Here is a 26,975-nt window from a genome sequence, read left to right on the forward strand (position 1 = left end):
AAATCAAATTCGGTATGAGTGGAGAGATTGTACCTTGTATATTGACAATGTTAAATTTGTCTTGTTTAGATACATTCATCTCAAGAACTGTGCGTGATAAGAAAGTAACATTTTAGTGGCTGATACGGCATGTCTTTTCGAAACACCATTTTATAGCTAGATAGTTTGCATAAAGTCGTTTTTAGAAATAATTTCCATATTTTTTAAATGTATTAATTGATAATCACCAAACTATTTTCCTCAAGGTCTTAAAAATGCATAAACGATCTTAGGCTCATCCTCTGCAATAGCCTATGTACAATTTTAATTCTCCTAAGATGGTTAGTTTCTGAGAAATTGGTAATTATCAATTAATTAAATTTTAAAATATGGATTTTTAAATAACTTAGGAAATGGTTTCTAAAAACCAAGTTACGCAAACTATCTACCTATAATAATGGCGTTTGTAAGAGACAAAAATGCTCTACCAGCCACTAAAATTTTGCTTTCTTATCATGCATAGTTCTTGAGGTAAATGTACCTAAATGAGACAAATTGAACATTGTCAGTATACAAGATGAAATCTCCCTTAAAACAATAATCACCACCACCACCCCCAGTAGGTGAAATCGAATGCGGTATGAGTGGTCTTTAATTCATATGCTCTTGATTAAAATCTCTCCAGATTCTGGACGCCCGTGTTCTACTGTACTGCACTTGCTAAATGGTTTCGTATACAGAATAATGTTGGTGATCAGCTGTCTGCCACAGTCTACACCTACTTTATACCTAACAATTATTAACATGTTAGTTAGAGCTAGTGGATTCTTGATCCAATGAGTATCGTTCTAAGAACTAAACAACAAATATACTATTTTCCATGGAAGGTATGTCAAATGACATGATACAGTTTCATTTTTAAATCTGAATAATTAATCTGAGTGTAAAATCATTTGGCATATACATCATTAGTAAAGCATGAAGAAAGAAAACAATATGTTTGTACAGAATAGTGGCTTATTCACTATCAGTCAGAAGCAAGGATGAGATTAGAAACTGCAAGTATACTGCGACTCCTGTTCTGCATTCAGAACGCATCGTTTCATTTCACAGAGGGAATTGTTAAAGTAACCAGTGCAGAAACACTTTGACAGAATTGGAAAAGAGAGGCTTAGGAAGAAGGTACATCTTTATTGTGGTTACTTCCGTGAAGGAAAGGTACATTTAACATCTGGCTACCCATGTTTCTGTCAAACAATCAATTTATTTTCGTCCAAAATGGATATTAGGAGCTGTGGCAATATGAGTAGAATGTACGTCCTTGTAGATCAACAACGTCATTACTAAACACCAAATTTCTAGCAGTAACAGGTCCGAATGCAAAGTAATTTTGTTGCTAGGAAGTGTCGTTTAGCCTGTTGTTTCGTAATGTAGTGAGAGTAACATAAAATCTAGAGGTTCTTATGGGTCGAACCCTACTGTTTATGCAAATCTCATAGCATACCCGTTGTGCAGGCTACAGTGCACTTGCTACTCCCTTGAGTAAGTTTGCGTTCTAACCTGTTACTGTCTAAGGGCTCTGGTCAACAAGGAAAAAGTTTTACCAACATAGCTCAAAAACTTTTAAAAAAAGCTATAGATAATAGAGTCTCTTAAAGTAGCATTTATCTACGACGAAAGAACTGAAAAAATATTACCAGTCGTCAGGATTAGAATTTCCCACTCTCCGGACAGATGTACTAATCGCTTCAGGTGGAATGGTCTACACGTGAGAGAATCTCATACAGGTTTTTGATGTTGAACTAACTGTCTGTGAAGACATCTGCCGGGAAGCGGCTGAATTACCACACAATGTATCAACTGGCAGTGTCAACCATAGCAAAAAGTAATTAGTCGGACTGAATGGCTTTTTGAGTCCAAGGGGGTGCTTTCGATCCCAGCTCTGTCCGAGAGCATTTGAGGGTTTCAATACCAGCCTTGTGTCGGCAGATTTACCTGAGTGATAAAATTCCTCCACCTTAGCCTGTTCGCAAATTATAAATGTAGTTACTAAGACGGACATTCATTACCGTTACTCCCTTCAACCCTCCTGGGCAGAGAGAAGACGTTACCCTCTAGGTGGCCCACCCCTCCTCTTCAGGGAGGGGAATGAATTTCTTGAAACAAACAACAACAAACAACCATTACCGTTATTAATAACGACATATCTGCTCAGAGAGCGATAACAATTTCAGCTCTTTCGTCTTTGATAACGCTGTAAGTTGCGGGTTCAGTGTATTCACTGGGAGTCATACCACCAACGAAAAAGTTACCAAGTACTTGCAGTTTCTAATCTCTCCTCTGTTCTCAAAAGAAGAGTAATGTGCAGGAAGTTGATCTTCTCAGTCATCTTTCTTCTTTCGAAGCTTCCCCTCAGTCTGGATGGTTCGAGACACGAGATCAACACACTCGGCCAAGGAAGGCTCGCTTTGGTCGATGCTGTAGTCCGCACCGGCTACGCGCGACAGGGTCAAAATGTAGGAACACGCAATGCGGAGCACGGACAACTTGCTCAGCTTCTGGTTGTGAGAGTAGGCGGGGATGGCTCTTCGGAGCGTGTCGAAGGCCGCGCTGATCGTGTGGACACGCGTCCGCTCCCGCGCATTCGCCTCGATCCTCCTCTCACGAGTCATGTTCTTATAGTTCCTCTGCTGACCTCCAGGGCTCGAGGACATCTTCTTGCCTTCGCTCGACGTGGACGCTGAGGAAGATGGGCCAGGTCTAGAGTCAACTTCCGGACCCCTAGAGCCACCTGCACTTAATAAAGATTCTACACTGAATTTAGTCCTTGGCTGACTTTTATGTCCACTAAGGTCTTCAACTAGTAACCTGTCATCACTAGGTAACGTCCTATGAGCACTACGGGAAATGGGAGCACTTACAGTCAAGTCCCCTACAGACGATGAGGACGGCAGATCGATCCTCTTCGGTCTTTTTTCTTCCGATACCAACCTTAACCTAGGACTGTCACTAACTCTTCTATCTCTCCTCTGAGGTACTACGTCACCACTGTTCTTGAGCACCAATGAGAGAGGTTCTTCTTGCTGGTGCAAGGCAGGTACACGGTCGTTGTACTGAGGTGCATTAGGTGAAGAGGTTCCAACACATGTGGATGAACACTTAGGTGAAGTTGAGGGCGAAGGGACGGGGCAAAGGCGAGGGTGATCTTGAGGTGGTGCATGATGGCTCCAAGGTCTGAACGGACTTGTGGCACTCCCTCTGGATGCCACTTCGGCACTGCAGTCATCTTCGAGGACCTTCTTCGTTTCGAAGTGTCCCCGTCGCTTCTTGTAGGGACCAGCTTCTTCGTTGGACACTTTGCGGGGCTCTGCACACTTGCGTTTGTTCTTGTTTCGCAAGCTGATGGGCAACACCTTCACCTCCACACTGTCTTCGCTGACGTCCGTGGGAGACTGCAGGTCGTCCTCAACCTCCTCGTCGTCGCCGCCGGAACAAAATCCGGCATCCCTCTCCACCGCCGCCATATTTACTACACCTATAACAAAAAGAGGGACAATATGTTTTAGTAGTAGTAGTAGTAGTAGTAGTAGTAGTAGTAGTAGTAGTAGTAATGTTTTATTTTACCTGGCAAGATTACGGCCTTCAGGCCTTTTCTGCCGTGTAACCAGGCATTGAAATATACATATCGACGGCTTACTTCTAAAACCTCGTATGTCCCGATGCTCTTCCTACGCATTACCTTCCTTAAGGCTGGCCACGCCTCCCGGCCACATATGGACATGCAGTCCATCACAACAAGTTTCATTGTGTTCAATTTCCTATGCTGATGTGTAAAGGAAAATGGACCTTACCATACTGTATAGTAGGGATGTTGTTTGCATCACGTATTTACGCTCTCCTACAGTATAATGCCTTTAAGGTTCAATTTCCTTCAAAAATAGCATAGGAAAATGAACACAACGAAATTTGTTCCAATGAACTGCATATCAATATGTGGCTGGGAGGCGTGGCCAGCCTTAAGGAAAATAATGGGTAGGAAGAGCATTGCAAGATACGAGGTTTTACAAGTAAGCCGTCGATATATTACGTTACAATAATTAGATTAAATGCAAATTAAATTAACAATACAAAATGATGAATGCTGATATTACATTAAGTTGAAATAAATTAAAACTAATATCCTACACGTAAAAAAAAGAGGTAGTGCATAAAATTTAACAATATTTGAAAAATAAAACGATTAAGAATGTTTAACTAAACTTCTAAGACGGCATCCGTGAGGGAAAAATAAAACTCAAAACTCTTTCTGCTCGGACGAAAGTAGCCGACCTAAAGCTGCTATACAGAGCAGCTAATGGTTTATTTAGGTCTCCAGAATTAGTTTCTTTATTCCCCCTCCACGTCCCATCCCGTAGTACCAGAATGAAGACCCTATTCCACATTCCTTACTCCCGGCTTTCTCTCACCTAAAGCTCCTTATCTGCACGTATTCCAGCGATGTTTAATACCTTGTCAACAATAACCTAGACATCTTCGTATCGTTTCCTTCCTTCTGTCACATGTTTCTGACATAATTACATTTTCTATCTAGTTCTTTCCTGTCTCTTCTCTTGTATTTAAATGTATTTTCCTTTGTTTATGCCGTTGTTTATGAAAATATGTAGTATAAAGGATTGTACAGTTTTTATTGTGTATATTTGTGTACTTTGTTAATATTTATACATCTTTCATTTTAGATTAATATCTACTGTACATAGCTCGGATCTTTGTAATTCGGCGTTATGCTGTTGCTGATCCTGAATAAATAAATAAATAAATAAATAAATAAATAAATAAATAAATAAATAAATAAATAAATAGAATGGTTGTGAGTAGCACCATCAAGTTTACACATGTTCCTTATTGGTGCATTAAAATGTTTCCAAAGTGCTTCTTTGAAAGTGCGAATAGCGCTTAACCCTCTGATACTTTTGGGGAAGGACCGGGCGAGTTGGCCGCGCGGTTAGGGGCGCGCAGCTGTGAGCTTGCATCCGGGAGATAGTGGGTTCGAACCCCAACTGTCGGCAGCCCTGAAGATGATTTTCCATGGTTTCCCATTTTCACACCAGGCAAATTTTGGGAATGTACCTTAAGGCCACAGCCGCTTCCTTCCCATTCCTAGGCCTTTCCTATCCCATCGTCGCCATAAGACCTATGTGTGTCGGTGTGACGTAAAGCAAATAGAAAAAAACTTTCGGGGAAGGAGGTTCCACTCACGGCAGGTAAGTACTGTCAATGAATTATCGGACATGGCAGTTCTATGGGTAGGTAAATCAAAGATGGAATTATTAGTAGATCTAGTGTTAAGACTGCGTGTGATAGGATGAGAGGTATTTGAAATATGAATTAAGGTAGAATGGCTGTGAAGAATGAAGAATTATGTTATTTTGAATGTAATATACCGCTTTTTTAAAATATTATAACTTAGGTCCTTGAGTCGGTTGAAACTAATTTGTGAATTAAAAAATGAAGACAATATCCGAAAAGGAAAACATATAACTTAATAACAGATTATACCTTAAAAAATAAACACCTTAACAACATTTTCAGTTTCGACAGACAGAAGAACGTATTTTCGACTCGTTGGCTGAATGGTCAGCGTACTGGCCTTCGGTTCAGAGGGTCCCGGGTTCGATTCTCGGCCGGGTCGGGGATTTTAATAGGTTCTGATTAATTCTTCTGGCTCGGGGACTGGGTGTATGTGTCCGCCCCAACACTCTCATCATATTCAGACAACAAACCACACTAACAACCACCACAGAAACACGTATTAGTGATTACATCCCTCCATATAGGGTTGGCGTCAGGAAGGGTATCCGATCGTAAAACAGAGCCAAATCCCCATGTGCGACGCAGTTCGCACCCGTGACCCCACAGGTGTAGGAAAAAAAACGGTATCAAATGAAGAAGAAGAAGACAGGAGAAGAACGTAAGACTTTCAAATTAACTGAGTCGAAACGAACAAGAAATGTCTTCCACTAACAATTGTACCCGTAATATTAAAAGAAGCGTTTTGACAGATAGGGCCAGCAAACATCGGAGTGTCACATAGTTATCCTCAGCCATACTACCTGGCTTTAACGACCGCGTCCACTGTCTCGCATATCAGTTGGGCGCATGAGACTGACGAGTGAATCCCCTCAGCCCAGTATAATGTCTGACCTGGCCGGCAATCAAACCCGGGGTCTCGTCGCTGAATGATGGACATACTGGCTTTCAGGTTTTTTTTTTTAATGCTATTTGTTCCGGGCGTAGACCTAGAAAGATCTTTTGCCCCTATTTGCACCATATGTGAGAAACCTGCGTGTATTTTGAAAATGGCGGAAGTGTAAAGTGTTGAATGTGAGGAAAGGAATGCTAAGGACGATACAAACACCCAAGTCCCCTGGCCAGGGATATTAATCATTTACAATTAAAAACCACTAAACCGGCCGGGAATCGAACCCGGTACCGCCGGTTGACAAGCGGATGCGTTGCCCCCTACACCGCGGGGCCGGACGGCTTTCGGTTTAGACTGCCCTGAGTTCGATTCCCAGTCGGGCCGGGGATTGTAAATGCGTATGGTTAATTCCTCTGGCTCGGGAACTGAATACTTGTGCTCGTCTTAATACACAAATACTCATATACGGTATACATACTACCAACCACCAGAGAAACACGCAACAGTAGATACATTCCTTTACATAGGGTTGGCATCTGGAAGAACATCTGGCCGTAAAACTGGGTTTAAGGAAAGTCGTAAAGGTCCAAAATGGAAAATTTTTAAATTGTTCATTTTTTTTCTATATTTTATTAACGTGTGAACCATTCTATTTAATGTGGCATATGTTTCATTCAAATATTTGAATATTTACTATTTTAAATAATTTATATGTACGCCTCCGTAGCGAAACGGTTTGTGTTGTTAGATGCCGTCCTCGCAGTCCCAGGTTCGATTCTGGGTACTGCCAGAAATTTAAGAATGGCAGGAGGGCTGGTATGTGGTCGAAATGGTACATGCAGTTCGCCTCCATTGTGGGTGTGCCTGACAAGAACTGCACCACCTTAGGATGAGAACACGAGTTTACTTGATATAATACACTTCTACTCAAGACACGTTTTGTGCAATGTATCACCGATTTACGCATATCTCAAGGAGTATTAAATCTAGAAGGCTGTGGTTTGGCATGATTTGAAGAGAAATATCTGTTTTATTAGTTGGTTGCCTTGCTGGAGCTGCAATCGCAAGATGCAGTGTTGTTTCGGCGGAGGATTTTAAAGCTTCTATTGTGCTGTAGGTGAGCTTTACCGAAACTTTTAAATGCAATTAATTCAAAATCACTTTTTCTGAAACAAATGCTCCCTTTTCTCAGAAGCTACTGCGTGCATTTCCACGAAATGTTTACCAAATATTTGTGATAATGTTGTGGGGGTATGGATCAACTTTGGTTGACATTTCTTAAATAGTTTATTTCTTATAATAACATAACTGCAGAATAAATATTAAAATTGGGGAATATTTTTATAAAATCATAACTTTCTTTCTAGCATATATTTTAAAGCTATTCTAGTTCAGTGCATGCAAAAGACATAAGTTAACATTATGTTAAAAAATTATCTTTGTACATTCAATGGCTAGTGAGAAAAAGGTTCATTTATTCAGCCATTTTAACACTGACGAGATACAACATTATGACTTCCCTTAATCCACATGAAAATGTGACCGCAAGTAATTGTGAAAAGTTCAAGAGTAAAATTATTATTATTATTATTATTATTATTATTATTATTATTATTATTATTAATGTTGAAATACAGGACTACAACGAGTGGATATTACGCAGTTTACTCACACTTCTTTGCTATATCTGTTCAGATGGAAGTGGTGCTACAGTGAAGTGCAGAAGAGGCGTCCCCTTCATAATAACACATGTTCAGGTAAGTGATTATCTGTAACTGCAGCGTGAAATGCTAATTATTATCGGATGTGTTATAAGCAGTGTATTACAATTTATCAGGCAGTTCTAGCCTGTGAACTCAGTGTGGCGTGGTGTAAGCGCTAACCACAGCTGTAGCGCGACGAGGGGCGGAGGGCAGGCGCGCTAATCGGGCGGCTATGCTCAGCTTGGTCACGCGTGCCACCGGGTTTGATTTTTGACGCAGTGCCCCCTCCCCCCCCCCCCCTTCTCACCCCACTCACCTCGTTAGACTCGATATGCTCACAACATGGGCACGCTTCCTTGCCAGTCGTTTCAAGAACGTTCTATGTCATGAGCAGCAGACGGAATATTATGGAAGTGATTCTAGTCATCAGAGTCATTGCTATCATCACCACTAATACATCTCCTTGTCCGCCTTTGTGGTATAGTGGTTGCCGTGCATAGCTGCCATCCCCGGAAGCCCGGGTTCGATTCGCGGCTCTGCCCCGAAATTTGAGGGCTGGAACGGGGTTGTCAAATGAGTAGAGGGGGTTCGATTCCCACCTCGCCATCCTGGAAATGGTTTTCCGTGGTTTGCGACTTTTCCTCAAGGCAAATACCGGGATAGTACCTAACTTAAGGTCACGGCCGCTTCCTTCTCTCTTCCTTGTCCATTCCTTCCAATCTTCCCATCCCTCCACAAGATCCCTATTCAGCATAGCACGTGAGGCAGTCTGGGCGAGGTACTGGTCCTCCTCCACAGTTTTGGCCCCTGACCCAATGTCTCATGCTCCAGGACACTAACCTTGAGGCGGCAGAGGTGTGATCCCTGGCTGAGTCCGAGGGAAAAACCAACCCTGGAGGGTAAAAGGATTAAGAAGGATGAAATCTTCATATACCGAGCGAGTTGGCCGTGCGGTTAAGGGCCCGCAGCTGTGAGCTTGTATTCGGGACACAGTGGGTTCGAATCCCACTGTCGGCAACCCTGAACATGGTTTTCCGTGGTTTCTCATTTTCACATCAGGCAAATGCTAGGGCTATACCTTAATTAAAGGCACGCTCACTTCTTTCCCACTCCTAACCCTTTCCTATCCCATCGTCGCCATGATACCTAGGTGTGTCGATGCGACGTAAAGCAGCTTGTAGAAAAAAAATAGACCTAATAAAATATAACAAACTTAACAAGCATTCATTTTTTAATATTTAGATAAGTTAACATCTTCACAAAGGGAGTCTTCGTGTTCAGGCGGCAGTGCGGCGGCCTCTCATCGCTGGTTTCCGCGGTTCAAATCTCGGTCACTCAATGTGAGATTTGTGCTGGACAAAGCGGAGGCGGGACAGATTTTTCTCCGGGAACTTCGGTTTTTCATCTCATCTTTCATTCCAGCAACACTCTCAAGTATCATTTAATTTCATCTGTCATCATTAATCATTGCCGCAGAGGAGTGCGACAGGTTTCGGCAGCCAGCACAATTGCTATCATCGTCCCTAGATGGGAGCTGGCTTCATTCCATTCCTGACCCGGTCGAATGACTGCAAACAGACTGAGGATATTTTTTAACATTTTCACAGATGTGTTTTACTAAAGCTGTCCTGGGTCTTCCTCTGGATGATTTTTCTTCGACGTAGTTTCCAGCCATATTTCTTAAAGGACACCATGTTAAGCCTTCGTCATCATATTCTTCACTTCATCACCGTGTACCAGAACTTTGCCTTCTATATACAGAGGTACAAATGCTGCCGTGCTTTAAACGAGTTTCCACTGTCTTTGTGTGGAGTTTCGTTTGGTCACAGCAAAGCCCCTTGCACACAGCAATGTTATCGAAGGCAGCAGATTTTTTTCATAATTCATATCCTGCGAACATGACTTATGGCCTTAAAACTGTGTGCTAAATCAGCGACCATTTTGTTGAACGAAAATCTCGATAAGTGCGGACTATTGTTATATGGCATGGGAATGTTGTGTGCTGGATCAGCAGCCATTTTGTTGGACGAAGATCCTGTAGGTGGTGCTATCTTGTGATATTCCATGTGAATGTTGTGTGCTGGATCAGCTGCCATATTGTTGGACGAAGATCTTGTAGGTGGTGCTATCTTGTGATATTCCATGTGAATGTTGTGTGCTGGATCAGCTGCCATATTGTTGGACGAAGATCTTGTAGGTGGTGCTATCTTGTGATATGCCATGGGAATGTTGTGTGCTGGATCAGCTGCCATATTGTTGGACGTACAGTAGATCATGATGCTACGTATTTCTTTCGATTTATTGGAACTATTTATCTCCCATGTGGGCGGAGTGAAAGGATACATTATCTGTACACCCTGCATGTCGTACGCGGCTACTAAAAGGGGAACTACCAAAGAATCTGTACCCGCTCTCTCGTCTTCTGAGCCCCAAAACATATCCATGATCAAGGCTTTTCGGCGTAACGGAGAAATTAACATTTTGCAAATTCGTTGATCTTCTTTGTAAATCGCTGAGTAGCTCAGACGGTTGAAGCGCTGGCCTTCACACCCTAAATTGGCAGGTTCGATCCTGGCTCACCGGTGGTATTTGAAGGTGCTTAAATACGTCAGCCTCGTGTCGGTAGATTTACTGCCACGTAAAAGAACTCCTGCGGGACTAAATTCCAGCACCTAGAGAGCCTCCCAAAACCGAAAAAGTAGTTTTTAAAAATCTGTTTTACGTCGCACCGACACGGATAGGTCTTATGGCGACGATGGGATACGGGAGACCTAGGAGTGGGAAGGAAGCGGCCGTGGCCTTAATTAACGTACAGCCACAGCATTTGCCTGGGGTTGAAAATGGGAAACCACGGAAAACCATCTTCATGGCTGCCGACAGTGGGGAAAAGTAGTTAGTGGGACGTAAAGCCGATAACATTGTTATTATCTTCTTTGTCTAGCTTATTCTCAAAATTCTGCTACAGTACCATAGTTCAAATGCATCATGTGATCTCTTTAATGTTGCAGGTCCTAGGCCGCCCCATTCAGTGCTATAGTCCATTCATTGATCTTTTCCTTCACTTGGAGGCTAATTTTATCGGAGCACAAAGTACTTGAACATTAGCAAATGCTTGCTGGGCTTCAACAATTTTAACTTTTACTAATACTTGTTAAGGCGGAAATGTTTGACCTTACCACAGTGCACGTAAGAAAGTAACGCACTGTACGATGTGACGAACATCTAAAAGCGAAACATTTTCTGGTCCTTGGTTGGGAATATTCCGGAGATGTATGCAACACTCCATACATAACAGAACAGCCAGTAGCTTATCCAGTAGGGAAACGGGGTTGCTGAGCTTGCATTCCGTGCGTCACACAAGACGGTTTGTCATTCACCGCTACGACCTGCTTTCACATCTCAGTCGGTGCATATGACATTTACACGGGCTATGTCGAAGGTGAGACTTATTTTCTTCTCTCTTTCACACCAACTCAGTCTCGAGTTGTATGTAACGAATAATGCTTAATTAGTCGCACGATGCGCGGCATGGTGGAAAGAAATTTTGTCGAATATAAAGTGTTACGGAACACACGCTGTATTGTACTCCAGAATAAGAGGGAATTTTGAGTACTTCTATGTTTCGTTTTCGTCTTGCATGTATTCTCCTCCTGAGAGGCTTTGGTCCCAATTAGTCCAAGTACAGTATATCTAGCAGTTATCTTACTAATGTAGGGTATACCTCCACAGTAGACAGAAGGTAATTTTGCCCTCGGAATGGTCTTGCTCTTTGCGTAAAGTCTAATTATCTTGGATATGTTCCAAATTCACCTTCAATCACATAATTACGATCGCAGTCAGTTGTGAGTTGTTTGCCTTATATTCTCAGAACAGCAGGTTCGATCCTAGCTGAGGTCGGTGGCGTTTAAGAGTACAGTACTTAAATACGACAGCCCCGTATAATTTGGCTTCTTGTACGTTAGGTAACACCTTGGAGACTAAATTCTGACTCCTTGGCGTCTGCCAAAGACATTAGCATAACTAACACATATCTAAAGTTAGAAAATTAAATTGCACTAGAACAATCAATCAATCATTAATCACTACTGATCTTTATTTAGGGCAGTGGCTCAGGTGGCAGATTCCCTATCTGTTGTTTAACTAGTCTTTTATTAAATACCTGCAAAGAATTTGGAAATGTATTCAATATCTCCCTTGGTAAATTATTCCAATCCCTTAACTCCTCTTCCTATAGATAACTATGTGTGATCTTGAATTCCAACGTTATCTTCATATTGTGATAATTCCTACTTTCAAAAAACACAACTCACAAACTTATTCGTCTACTAATGTCACTTTTCACGTCATCTCTCCACTGACAGCTCGAAACATACCACCTAATCGAACATCTCGTCTCCTTACTCCCAAGTCTTCCCAACCCAAAGTTGCAACATTTTAATAACACTACTCCTTTGTCGGAAATCATCCAGAACAAACCGTGCTGCTTCCCTTTGAATTTTTTTCAGTTACCTATGTCAGTCATCTTGATTCCTACGTCAGCCGGTCTGAAAATCAATACGAACGCATTTTAATGCGGGTCTATGTTTTCATAAATTAAATCGGCATATTAGTGCTGAAAGAAACTCATAAACAAACGAACAATAGAAATAAGAAGAGTAATGTACAGGCACTTTATTCGTGTCGAGATTCCTGTTTAGACTACTATTTGTTTGTGCCCAAACAGCCAAATATCTGTAAACTAAGGTTAAATTAGTCATATTTAAAAGTAATCAAGCTTGTAATTTTACGTGAGTATCGAAATCATACTCAAAGGGCCTCTAGTTTGACATGGACCGGGCGAGTTGGCCGTGCGGTTAGGGGCGCGCGCATATGAGCTTGCATCCGGGAGATAGTGGGTTCAAACCCCACTGTCGGCAGCCCTGAAGATGGTTTTCCGTGATTTCCCATTTTCACACCAGACAAATGCTGGGGCCGTACCTTAATTAAGGCCACGGCCGCTTCCTCCCTACTCCTAGGCCTTTCTTATACCTTCGTCGCCATAAGACCTATCTGTGTCGGTGCGACGTAAAGCCAATCGTAAAAAAAAAAATTGACATGGAATCCAAACCACGTGGATGTGCCACATAATTTCGAAAATCTCACGGAATTTGAACGCGGCCACCTTGGTGAGCAGTCAGCCACAATGCCACTCGGCTGTCACTCTCGAATCATATCTTGAATAAGAGTAACATGAGCAACTCTTGAGACAATTTTTAGCATCGCTAACAACGTAATCTATCTACAGTATTATTGGCCTACCTTTATAACATCACATTTTATTACGATTATCATTATCGTGTCCTCCTTTTCGAGTTTCAAAATCCATCAACACGATCCTAAGCTCACCACTGGTTTCCAAACTTTATTCCTATTATTACTACTAGGTAGAAGAAGAGAAATATAAGACTTCTAACTCAGAGTTTTCAACTCCACATGAAGGCAGTAGTACCAGCTACTGGTGCCGAACGCGGCTACCGTGCATCAAGCAGGCTGTGGATATGTGTGTGTACCCACCTGAACGTGCAAGCGATCTAGACCGCAGTAAATCATCAAAACCTTTCTGCCTCCCTCCCTCCCACTCTGTAAACCAACAGATCATCTGGGGCTGATACTCGGCATAACCAACATCACGTACTAGCGCGGTCACGGCACTGGAGTCCCCGCAGTCACGTTCCACTAGTCCAGCCCGCGCCGCTAAAAACATATACCATACCTGCAGCACTGGTTTACACGGATCGGCTTAAATCTGAATGTCACTTGTTTACAAATACAGTACCGTATAACCAAATTATAAAAGAATAAAAATATGCTCTAGTCGCCTGCCATATAATAATAATAATAATAATAATAATAATAATAATAATAATAATAATGAAATGGCGTATGGCTTTTAGTGCCGGGAGTATCCGAGGACACGTTCGGCTCGCCAGTGCAGGTCTTTTGATCTGACTCCCGTAGGTGACCTGCGCGTCGTGATGACTATAAAATGATGATGAAGACGTCACACACACCCAGCTCCCGTGCCTGCGAAATTAACCAATGATGGCTAAAAATTCCCGACCCTGCCGGGAATCGAACCCGGGACACCTGTAACCAAAAGGCAGCATGCTAACAATTTAGCCATGGAGCCGGAATAATAATAATAATAATAATAATAATAATAATAATAATAATAATAATACAAATAGGAGAACCAAACAAGGCGTCTAACATAGAACGAACGGAAAAACTCCAGAAGGCATACAAACTCACATGGTCACATTATAATAAGCATAACTTTTTACGCTCATCTCTTCAGTTTGCCATCTGAAAGAATCTCTAAACGTTCGTTATCCTGCTTCAGAAGTCTCAAAACGATTCCTGCTTGTTTGATGGAGATCGATAAAGATATTTTAAGGTATGGAATCTCAGAAACAGACATTGAACTTCAAGCACCTCTCAAACACAAACTTAGACAGGTTCACCAAGAAGAAGTCCCAACTCCACTAAAGCATGTCCATTCTGATGCATAGAAGAAAGCACACCCTCACAGGATGAAAACCTTGTGGGCCCGCAAGAAGACAAACCGTTTAGATCTCGGAGTTCTTAGTAGCCCTAACGATGAAAATAACAATAATAATAATAATAATAATAATAATAATAATAATAATAATAATAATAATAATGTTATTGGCTTTGTGAAACTAAATATTTTTATGGTTTTCGGAGGTGCCGGAATTTAGTCCCGCAGGAGTTCGCTTACGTGCCAGTAAATCTACCGACACGAGGCTGAAGTATTTGAGCCAGGATCGAACCTGCCAAGTTGGGGTAAGAAGGCCAGCACCTCAACCGTCTGAGCCACTGAGCTCGGCGTTGCCATAGGCCTGTTAGGTATCAGGCCTGAGGAAGATTTGAAAACGACATGTAGGATAATAGTTTTCGATAGTAACTGCAGGTAAGATGGTTTGGAAGCAAGAACGGCAACAGAAGCTGCAACCCAAGTTGTTAAAATGTCGACAAAGCACTGTAATAATGTCGCACTGGAGCCATGACTATTGCAAGCTCGTTTTATTATTAACGATACATAACGCCGAGTGGCCTCCGAAGAGGTCTGGTGCAGGTCTTTCGAGTTGACGCCCTGTAGGTAACCTGCGCGTCTGTGAGGATGGGGCAATACTTAGAATGAATTAGTTTGGAGATAAAGTTGGAATTCAAGAGGACAAATTGGGGCAAATATTCGTTTATAGGAAGGGGAATTAGGGATTGGAATAACTTACCAAGGGAGATGTTCAATAAATTTCCAATTTCTTTGCAATCATTTAAGAAAAGGCTAGGAAAACAACAGATAGGGAATCTGCCACCTGGGCGACTGCTCTAGATGCAGATCAGTAGTGATTGAGTGATTGAATTCTAATGCCCCCCGAGCCATTGGAATTAACCAATGAAGGTTAAAATCCCCGACCCAGCCGGGAATCGAACCCGGGACACCCTGGTCCAAAGGCCAGCATGCTAACCACTTAGCCATGGAGCCGGACAATGATACATAAAACGGTGGCATTACAAAGCATATTTCTCTTCCTGTACCGGCTCATAAAGCAACTTTTAACGACGTTGAAATTAAGATGATCATAAAACAATAAAGCAATTAGGTAAGGTAAGGGTTATTCTGCCCGAAGGCAGGTCCGGACCTCCGCAGAGGTGTTCCTGAGCCGGAGTTTACGTGCGGTAGGGTGGCCAGTTCCTTTCCGTTCCTCTATTCCCTTACCCCCACCAACAGCGCGTGGCAACCCATCCAACTCCTGACCACGCCCAATGTTGCTTAACTTCGGAGATCTCACGGGATCCGGTGTTTCAACACTAAAGCAATTAAAACATAAATAATTCATTTCAACACTACGATGTTTGTACAGCCACTCCATGGCATCAGTATTTCTTTCCTTCATTATTTTCCACCACTCTTCTCTCTCTAGGGCTTCTTCTTACAACTAATCCCTTTTTTCTCAGAATTTCTGCTATTTCCTCTTTTCACCTTAGATCTTAAACATGTGAGCAAACAACAGTCTGTGCCGAGATTCGATCCTGAAACGTCGAAGGAAAATCGCCATCAGTTGTAGGAAGACTTGTCCATTTATCATTTTATTAGCACATAAGCAGATGGCTGGAAAACATGTAGATAATTATTAATTGTATTCATCTATCTTTGGCAAATCAGTCCGTCCGTTCTACTGGACCGATTTGCTTCATTTCTGTTGTATTCTCTCCGGAATTACCTGCCGGTGAATCATGAGACATTACTAGGTCTATAAGAACAGCCAACTTTGAGTAATCATAAAATCAAACCTTTAAATGATCACTCCAATAATTGCAGGCGAAAGCTTACCCTAACCTGCAATACATTTTGTACTTAACGGGTTGTTAAGCGACTAACACTTTAATTAATATTCTGATAAATATGATTTGCATCCTTAGTAATGTTTGATTACTACCTAGCAAGCCAGAGAGTATACACTTCCTCTGATCACGGAAGAATACTACTCCCTGATAGATACTCTTTGATTCTCTAACCATTCCCAGCTTCCGAATGCATTCAACAGATGGCAGAGCGTTCCTAAAAACGTATATGCTGCTAAGAGTAAAAGGCCTACGTACAAACAGACTCCATCATGACTAGAGTCCGGATTATTAGGTACTGATAGGTTAGAATGCAAACTTACTTAAGCCAGTAACAAGTATACACTACACTGCACAACGGTTGTGCTATGCGATATGCATAGATATTAGAGGTACAGCCTATAGCACTCTTTGAATTTATGCTACTCTTCCTACATCATGGTACAACGGGTTGCATGACACTTTCTACAAACCAAATTACTTTGCATTCTAACCTATTACGACCTAAAAATCCGAGGTATAATCATGAATACGCCTTAGACAGTATCTGGGAACACCTATCGAAGGACAACCTAGCTACACTAGAAAGAGAGCAGGCTTTGTAAATTTAAAAAAAAAAAGTTCTCTGCCTGGCAAGAAACGCTCCTTAGAGACTAACCTATGGGCTCACAAGACAACAGTTCTGTATGGAAGAACTGAGATTAAAAATACCATTGCCTTCTGTACACAATACGAAGTTTTACAACAAGAAGTGCAGGATAAGAAAGCGAATATCTGAATACATTTTTACCACGTTAGAATGAATGAATTCTGACTACGAACTGCCGCATACCATAACGCGCTTCTTATTAAATGTTCATAAAACCATTGAAAAGGGCAGACAAGACAATATGACTACGACAGGCATAACAAGATTAGTTATCTGACTATTTATAACGAATACTGCAGAACAGCATGGGTCCTCTAGTTTATTATTATTTTTGGATTCAATTCTAAAAGTAATTACATCTCTCTGTAAGATTTATACAATAAGAAGATGCCAGTCAGTCACCTATATAAATTTGACGCATAATATACCTTCACATGCTAGCGATCAATTTCAGTGCTCTCGTGTAGAATATAGAATAGTGGTTATCCATCCTTTTGCTTTTGAAGTCGAGAGACGAGCCAAGATGACTCCAGCAATTCCAGAAATGATTAGAATAATCAGGAGAAAGTTATATTTATTTCTAAACAAGCTGTAAAGAAATATTAAACTTTCATTGGTCAATATTCTGCTTTGCCTTGCCGAGTAGTTGCCGTCAAACCAATCAATCTCTCTCGACAACGGTAAAAATTTCCCCCATCAGTGTGCTTGACAAGTGTCGCTCACATCCTAGTTTCCTCTTATGGTCCTAGATTGTAGATTCTCTTTCTCTGCGAGGTAGTAAACCGCAGCTGATACGACCACCTGTCGCCAAGGCTGCGAGAGATCACGGGTAATTACCACGCAGGTGGGTGTTAAGGGTAGATGTTCCCACACCGAAGAAGTGGCTGCTCATGTAAAACAATAAAAAGTATTCCCCCTTAAACGGTACGTAGACTACTGAACCACGCGCTCTGTGGTCGCTTCTTGCTATGAGAACTAGTCAACCTGCACAGGACCATCATCCGCACAAAACTGTCTATTGTTGAAACGTGAGCATATTTTAGCCAAAGAACTTGTTCTTCTTGATTGCTCTCCAACTATTGTGTTCCGACACAGAAGTTAAATGTTGTGCTGCAAGATCAAGAAATTTAGCAAACAATTTTGAAAGAATTACACCAGAGAAATGTTCTTCTTATTATTTAGCAGCGTTTTTGGATTAAGAACAATTTTACTGCCGTATGCCATTTTCACACCTGGCAAATGCTGCGGCTGTACCGTAATTAAGGCCATAATCGCCTCCTTCCCTGTCCTGGCCCTGTTTTATCCCCTCGTCGCCACAAGACCTGACTGTACCGGTGCGGCGTTCAACAAAAATGAAGATCCGTTCTGTTTTCGATACCCTCAGTTTCAATTATTCAGTTTTTCATCTGCTTAGTATCAAGAGAGCTCGTTACAGTGTGAGCACTGCATTACCCCCTAGACCCTGAAATGAACGTAGAAAATGTAAAGAACTACGTAGGAGGCTTTATTACCGAGCGAGTTGGCTGTGCGTTCGAAACACACCGTCCAGCCTTGAAGATGGTTTCCCGTGGTTTCCCACTTTCACATCAACTGAGTGCTATTTTATTTGCTAAGAAAAGTGATTTTTCACTGTATCATCTCTAGCTGCTGGAATGCTCGAACAACAATGGCAAGTTTTACAACAATACTGAGAATATAAGCAATGGAACCTCCCTGGCTCAGGCGCTGGGTTCGGTGGTTCAAATCCCCGTCACTTCATGTGAGATTTGTGCTGGACAAAGCGGAGGCGAGACAGGTTTTTTTCCGGGTACTGCGGTTTTTCTTGTCATCTTTAATTCCAGTAACACTCTCATCTGGCAGTTAGAAGAGTGCGAGAGGCTTCGGCAGCCGGCACAGTTCCTATCCTCGCCGCTAGGTGGGGGCTTTACTCATTCCATTCCTGACCCATTCGAACGACTGGAAACAGACTGTGGAGAGTGTAAGCAACTTTCAGTAGGAGTTACCTCCCTCATTACTGATTACTTTTTACTACGTCTGTTTTTTTACGAGGCGGGACCAATCAATGAGCGGCCTTGCGCCATGCACCACTGGAGTGGCCGAGTGCACGTGAGCCACGCACGACTGATCGCACCACCACCACCAGGATGCGGCCGCCCAGAAAAAGCACCCACTGCTTCTGCCAAAGAAACACGATCGTCACCATGAACTGTTCTCCCTACGAGAGGGACAGTTTCTTTGTAAATAATTAGTTTTGATCCTCGAGTTTAGGCTATCATTGCTATCGATAGAGGAAAGGAGGAGGAGCAGGAGGGAGGGGGGATGGTATTTACAACTTCTCTCAGTCTCATAGATTTTTAGACAACGTGAAAACAGCCTAACCAAATACGTACAGTGCTCCTGACTATCGCGAGAACACTATCTCTCACCCTCCCCCGCACTAGACAGCATTAAACTATCATTTACAAAATGACTTTGAAAATTAGGTTTAGTTTCATAAGACACCAACAAAATCAATCAATCAATCAATCAATCAATCAATCAATCAATCAATCAATCAATCAATCAATCAATCAATCATCTGCATTTACGGCTGTCGTCCAGATGAAAGATTCCCAATCAATTGTTTACCTAGATTTTTCTTAAACATTTTTTAAAGAACTTTGGAAATTTATCGAACATTTCCCTCGATAATTTGTTCCAATCCTTGTCCCAGTTTGTCCTCTTGAATTCCAACTTTATCTTCATATCATGATCTTACCTACCTTTAAAAGCTCCACTCAAGCTCATTCTTCTACTTATGTCATTTCCCGCCAACTCTCCACTGACAGCTTGAAACATACCGCGTAGTTGAGCATCTCGTCTCCTTACTCATAAGTCTTCCCAGCCCAAAATTTGTAACAATTTCCTAACACAACTCTTTCGTTGGAAATCACCCAGAACAAATCGTGCTGCTTTCCTTTGAATTTTTCAACTTCTCGATTCAAATGATCCTGGTGAGGGTGCCATACTCTAACTGCGGTCTTACCAGCGACTTATACACCCTCCACTTTACATCTTTACTACAACCTCTAAATACTCTGATAACCATGTGAAGAGATCTGTAACCTTTCTTAACAACCTCGTTAATATGAAATGAAATGTCGGGGTATCCCAGGACGGGTTCGGCTCGCCAGGTGCAGGTGTTTTTATTTGACTCCCGTAGGCGACCTGCACGTCCTGATGAGGATGAAATGATGATGAAGACAACACATACACCCAACCCCCGTGCCACGGAAATTAACCAATGATGGTTAAAATTCCCGACTCTGCCGGGAATCGAACCCGGGACCCCTGGACCAAAGGTCAGCACACTAACCATTTAGCCATGGAGCCGGACACCTCGTTAGTATGATTACCTCAATGAAGATCACACCTATGTACTTTCAGTGTTCCTCATGGGGGTACTATCACCCCATCAACACAATAACAACACATACGCAGACAGACCACGGTCATGTTGTGCGGCTAGGGCTCTTCTCTTTAATAGCGCCTCTGTTTTCTTTGATTTTACAGTCACTGTTAAGAGTTTTCTTCATTAGCACGAATATGTTTCAGGAATTATAACATGATAATTATTAATAAAAGTATAAAAATAGTCGTGCACCTTATTTGCCCTCATTACCAACTACAGTCAAATGAGAATGAAATGTACATTTTCAGACTTTAGGGGGAAATATTTCAGGAACAACCAACACTCTGTCCCTCTTCCACAGTCTCTCCTTCCCACTTCAGCATCCCTCTCAAGCTCTCTGGGATACAAATTAGCCTGTACTACGCTAATGAGGCATTTCACCAAACCAGCACAGTGTGTAATACAAGTAAAACCACATCGTGTTAAGGATGGACAACTTCTTCTTTTCTGCACTTTTATGACCACATAGGATAATTTTATTCAGTCCATTATCCAAGTCTCTTCGAAGGGACTTGCGGTCCCCACAGTACTTTTTCATATGTTCCGAGCTTCGCGCCCTTTCTGGTGTTGAAAATATTTACTATTTCTCTCCTTATCATGAATGTTGTTGTTCGGGCCATCAGTTCATTGGTTTGGTGCTACCCTCTTCCGAGCTCACCTGACTTTAATTTAGATGGAGGGAACTTCTGTGAAATATTGAATATTGAAAGATGAATTCTGACAGTTTTTAGAGCGAGGTCCGTTGATTGCCTGCCTGGGTGGGGAGAAGGGAGTAACGTGTATGGTTGCCATGGAAACGAGGGCGGACCCACTGCGGTTACCATGGAGATAAGCCTGCTGGCTGGTTTGTGTTGCTTGGAGTTGCCTAACCTCTCACTTCTGAGTTACGTACAACAGAACACAGTAGTCTGAACAAACGAACAAGTGAGCCGGAACCGAAGGGAAGGAGAAAGGAATGTAGGAATATGGCAACACCGTGCAATGCTCCTCCCTCCAGCTCTACCTGTCGAAACGCTTCTTTTAACATTAAGGTTATAGTGCAGCGCCCTGTTCTTCATTCGCTTCTCATGGTGCTAACGTTGGAAATGATGTGCAGCCAGCCTAAACGGCACTAAATCAAAATGCCTGCACATGGTAGCTGAGAACATGTCATCATCATCATCATCATCATCATCATCAATGGCGGTGGCAATGTGGAAGCAGAGGTATGGGTGGTGCTGAGTAATGACATTCAAAGCACGACGCGTGTGACTGAGTGTTATGAGATGTCTTACTCATAGAGTCAATTGTGCTTTAACAGCCCTTTCTGCCTCAGTGAGGAAAGCAATGGCAAACTACACCTCACTCCTCATCTTGCCTAGTACGTCTGATTGTAGCGTTGCCATTGGTTTTAATGTTGAAAGCTTTTCTTATCTGACAAAGTAGGGATTCCCACACTACGAAAAACGTAAAATTAAGCATTTTCCTGAATTGTGCCGAAAATTGAAGGGCTAAAGGGTCAGGAAAGGTTTCAATTGTGAGTTTTGGATGGCTCTATCAAACTAAAAAAAGAAATTCGAAAATCACTTCCGGCCTAAATGTACTTCCGGAAAAACAGCCCAAACTGGCTTGTTTCTTTACTCCTTTTCTTTTTAATTCAAATCCTAGCCAAATTAACGTATTTACATAATTCTTTCTGTAATGTGTTCCTTGGTTCAATACCCTCAGGCGGTTTTTGATTTTCTGAAAAATGTCCAGATGGAATGTAGTTATAAGGACTTAAGCGAAACTCTGCATTGACTCACATTGGTGCTCGTAGTGGTGTTTAAGTGAAACAATGCTTTGACTCACATTAACGTTCCTAGTTGTATAAAAAGGCAAACAGTTAATCTAATCGACCGAATAACGATGATTAAGAAAATTATTGTATTTTTTAGGAATGAGTAACGAATATATCCTCATACTTTATTATATTTTATTTACCTAAAATTCGTAGCTCATATCCCTAGGATGTTTTCAACACTGAGTTGCTTGCCTGAAGGATTTTTGCTGTTTCCCTAAAACCAGATAACCTCTGGTTGCGCTATTTGAGAATCCAACCAGCCTCTAGGTTGATAACCTAACAGAGGGACAACTTCATCATCAATAAAGCCTAAACATCAGCCTACATCAAACATAGATCTCCGAACAGGAATGAAGTGGAACGACGTTTGGAATGGAAATTTTATAGAGAGAGTTGGGGGCTATCTGCTGGCTGAAGACTTTTCGGGATGTTGAGGGTGATGTATAGTGCTGGGGTGGCAACGTCATAATGACCTCCTTGACAATAGCGGTGACACTGATTGGAGAGTCGGGAATATGGTAATGTGCTGGCTACCCCTGGGCTACAATCAGCCCGCGCTGAGCTAAGCAAATTGTCTCCCAAGACGCCGCAGACGGTCGCACATCGATCGTCGAGCAACAATGGGGAGCACGTGACATTCACACATGACAGCCTCCGGGCCTGCCACAATATATCTTAAATGGTTATAAGTTGCATTTCAAATGCTGTCTATTTCTCAAAGATATTTTACTGTTTTCTTATTTAGAAAAGACTAGCTGATGCACCCGTGCTTCGCTACGGGATTATCAGAAAGACTATCTTTGTGGTTTTCCCAACTGATGTCAACATAGGTCATTACAAAAACGTCAGTAGGAATGTAGCGATTAAAAGCAATGTTATTATACAAAATACTCGATCAAATGTAAAACCGCACATTTTCTCACTTTTAACGAACGGTGCTACGGTGCGAATCTAATAGTCCAAAGTTCCAGTGCTGGAATGACCAGGCCGCAGACAGCCGTGAACACTCCTCTGCCATTATTCCGTTAAATGTGCACACTGCTCATTCCAATCAGTGCCTCAGAGAAGGGATTGAATAGCTGGAATTCTAAGATGAACCAGTGTGTTACGTACCAATAGTATCAGAAAATTTATGAGCTAATATTCAGGCAGGCTCTTAAATTCGGTACGCAGCAGTAATCCCATATATTGGAAGATGAGTGGCAACAGAATGTAATGTATTTGTTGATCAATTTTATGAGCTTTCTGTATTGTAGGCCTTCACATTTAGTTTTCTTTCGACTCTATAATATTAGGACGTCTTATAAAATTATTTATAGTGTAGACTGTAGTTCCTTATTCCCCGACTTTACATACAGATTTTCATTAAATTCTGTTTACCCATTTTCCCGTGACTCGGTGCTGATATGGACTTAGCAACAAAAATCAAAATTCATGAATATCTCTATCTTAGCCGGTATGGTAAAAATGTCTAAGACATAAATGATCGCAAATTTAATACTATATAACTTTTATAGCTTGTGTAGTATTTATCATGCTAGTGGCTTTACGTCGCACCGACACAGATAGCTCTTATGGCGACGATGGGATAGGAAAGGCCTAGGAGTTGGAAGGAAGCGGCCGTGGCCTTAAGGCAGGTACAGCCCCAGCATTTGCTTGGTGTGAAAATGGGGAAACCACGGAAAACCATCTTCAGGGCTGCCGACAGTGGGATTCGAACCCACTATCTCCCGGATGCAAGCTCACAGCCGCGCGCCCCTAACCGCATGGCCAACTCGCCCGGTGTAGTATTTATCGGTGGGACCACTAATAACATAAAAATTTGAGAATTAAATTTTAGGCCTTCCTCTAAACTACCATTTCACTCAACGTGAATAAAATTATTTATGGCCTAGATTGTAGCGACTTATTTCCCGACTTTACGTACCGATTTTCAATTCTCTTCAGCCGCTTACTCGTGATGCGCGTCCGTACATACAGACAGAAATTACGGAAAATTAAAAAGCGCATTTCTTTGTTACTGTGGATACGACCGATACAGAAATACCATTCTTTTAAAATTATATAGATATATATTGTGTCTTTATGAGCTAGGAAGTAGTTTTTAAATATACATACATCTCCATTGATTGTTATGTCCTTCAGCGTTGTCTGAAGTCCTTTCTGAATTAGATACAGTATGTTAAGGCCACGGCCGTTTCCTTCCCATTCCTAGGCCTTTCCTATCCCATCGTCGCCATAAGACATATCTGTGTCGGTGCGACGTAGAGCAAAATAGCAAAAAAAAAAAAAAAAAAAATACAGTATGCGCCTCCACAATCCTCTGTTTGCAACGACACCTGTACCCTGGTTTAGTTCACCACCTCTTACAATCATTATAAACTAAATGCCTTTGTTGCCCCTCTGCTCCTCTTACCCTTTATGGTCGAGTCTATAAATCCCTTTGATGACCTTCCTCCTTTCCTCCATTCACCACACATGACCCCAATCATCGAAGCTGATTTATATGCATAGATTCATCCAATGAATCCATTCCTAACTGAGCGTTTTCCCCCCTGTGAGTGGGGGCTGTAGAATAACACCCACAGTATCCCCTGCCTGCCGGGACAGTTCCTGGTATAGGCCAACCCCCTCACCTTCTCCGTGCATCTCCTTCTCCGACACAAATCTCCCGGCCTGAGAGACAGCGTTACCGTCTAAGAGGCCCGCCTCCCCCTTCAGGGTAGGAATGAAAACGTTTTAGTACTAGTAGTAGTTGGTCTGTCACTTCTAAGCAGAGTCTTGGACGGGCGTGCCAATCCAACTGATGTGCCCAAATCACATGATCTGACCACCCAAAAGCTGGTTCTATTCCCGTGATTTTTTGATAATTTCTAATTTCATCGATCCGCCTCTTCCTTGGCCAACCTTTTCATCTTTTGCCTTCGATTTCCTTCTCAAACCTCACGCTAGCTGTTCTCTGTGGGTCCATTCTTTTGAGATGATCAAACCATTTCAGCCTGGCTTCGATACAGATCTCACAACTTCCTATCTACATTAATCCTTGATTGGAGCCATTTTGGTGCGGCAGGTTTGAAGTAGATGTCATCAGAGCACGAACACTCTTAGAGATAAATCCTCAAGTGGCCGTGTAAATATTTGTTTTGGACGACCTTCTAAAAGCAGCTTAATCGGCCAACGTGGAAATACGTTACTAATTTTGTAAAAGTCAAATAACTTGGTTTGCAATGACTAGAAATGTATGAAAGACTCACTGAGACACTGACGGGACGCAGCTGAGCAGCACGATGTTAGTATAATTCAATACCTACCGGCAAAAACGTTGTAACCCTCACTTTTCTAGAATGCTGGATTTCCGTGCATAAACGATGTGTGTAGTCAGAGTGAGGCTTGTAGGAGGTTACGTTGGCAAAATTGTACGTTAAGCTCCTTTTTTCTTTTGTTTAAATTTCGCCACGGGTCGTGCGGGTGCAGAAACGTTGTATCAATGGAGGAGGAAAGTCGTGTGTCGCTAAGTACGAGTGTGCGCAACGATATAGATTGGGGAAGAAAACGCAAAATTAAATATAGCAAATGGAAGAGGAATGAAAAGAAATACAAGCGGAATTCGGGGCAACCATATTTGGCCCAAAATAACAAATCAGTGCCTGGGAAAATCCCTGCTGAACAGGCGGGTGCAGAAACGTAAGCCAATGTAGGAAAGTTTACATGTTTAATGGAAGATTCATATGTCATATTTTAATCCGTAATCAGAGGTTTTATTCTCGACTGTATTATATAGATAGATAATGCATTATATACTGTATATGTATATAAATATGTCTTGCTCTCTTTATAGATTGCTCATTGTATTCATTTAACGAGGTATTGCCTGTATCTGCGGAAAGGAAAGCTAATCTGCTAGACATGTGTCCATACATTCGTGAAAAATATCGAGATTTTTATGAGATCCTAAAGATAAAGTGAAGTGACAATGTAATGTTTATTCATTATTGCAAAACATTCTCGCAACAATATTGCTCATGTTCAGTGAATTCTGTTAAACAATGGGAAGCTCTAACAATGGGTACTACAAATTAGAAGCGTCGTTTATGTTTCATTATTTTCATGCAGAATAAAAACAATAAATAATATTAAAAGCTATACATATTTTCAATAGTGTAAACGTTGTATCCATCTCTTGGCACAGGCCAGAGTAAAGTGTAGCTTCCACCGAAGTCCCAGTCAACATCCACGGCTGTGACAATATGGAAACTGCTGGGGTATGGGTAGTGCTGAGTAATGACATTCAGAGCACGACTAGTGCATCTGAGTGTTATGAAAGGTGCTGCTCATAGGATTAGTCGTGCTGCAATAGCACTTTCTGACACAGTGAGGAAAGCAATGGCAAACTACCTCACTCCTCATCTTGCCTAGTACGCCTCATTTTGGTGCTGCCATTGACTTTTGGGGTTTCCTTATAACCGAATAACCTTCGGTGGTGCTATTTGAGGATCCAACCAGCCTCTGGGCTGATGACCTAACAGACAAACGTTGTAACCCGCAAAAATGTGCTACTTCCGTTACAGTTACAACCTTTTTCCACGGACGTCCAACGATCATCTCTTATATCTTGATTTTAAAGTCGCACATTGTCAAAATTATTATGCAGTAATAAGTAGTGAACTCATTTAAACTAATTGTCAGTGGCAGAATAAACATTCACAAACAAAAATTTGCATTTTGACGGTTACAACGTTTTTACCGCCCGGTAATCAACTGAT

General features: G+C 41.9%; 1 protein-coding gene across 1 annotated transcript in view; it reads right to left on the reverse strand.

Moving 5' to 3' along the window:
• Positions 1-2,360: 2,360 nt before the first annotated feature.
• Positions 2,361-26,975, reverse strand: part of net — a 159,141-nt gene continuing 134,526 nt past the window's right edge. The window contains exon 2 of the mRNA XM_067141421.2: positions 2,361-3,514. Coding sequence (XP_066997522.1) covers positions 2,361-3,514 — 1,154 coding nt within the window. The remainder of the gene's footprint in view (positions 3,515-26,975) is intronic.

This window comes from Anabrus simplex, chromosome 1, assembly GCF_040414725.1.
Source record: "Anabrus simplex isolate iqAnaSimp1 chromosome 1, ASM4041472v1, whole genome shotgun sequence".
Lineage (NCBI taxonomy): Eukaryota > Metazoa > Arthropoda > Insecta > Orthoptera > Tettigoniidae > Anabrus > Anabrus simplex.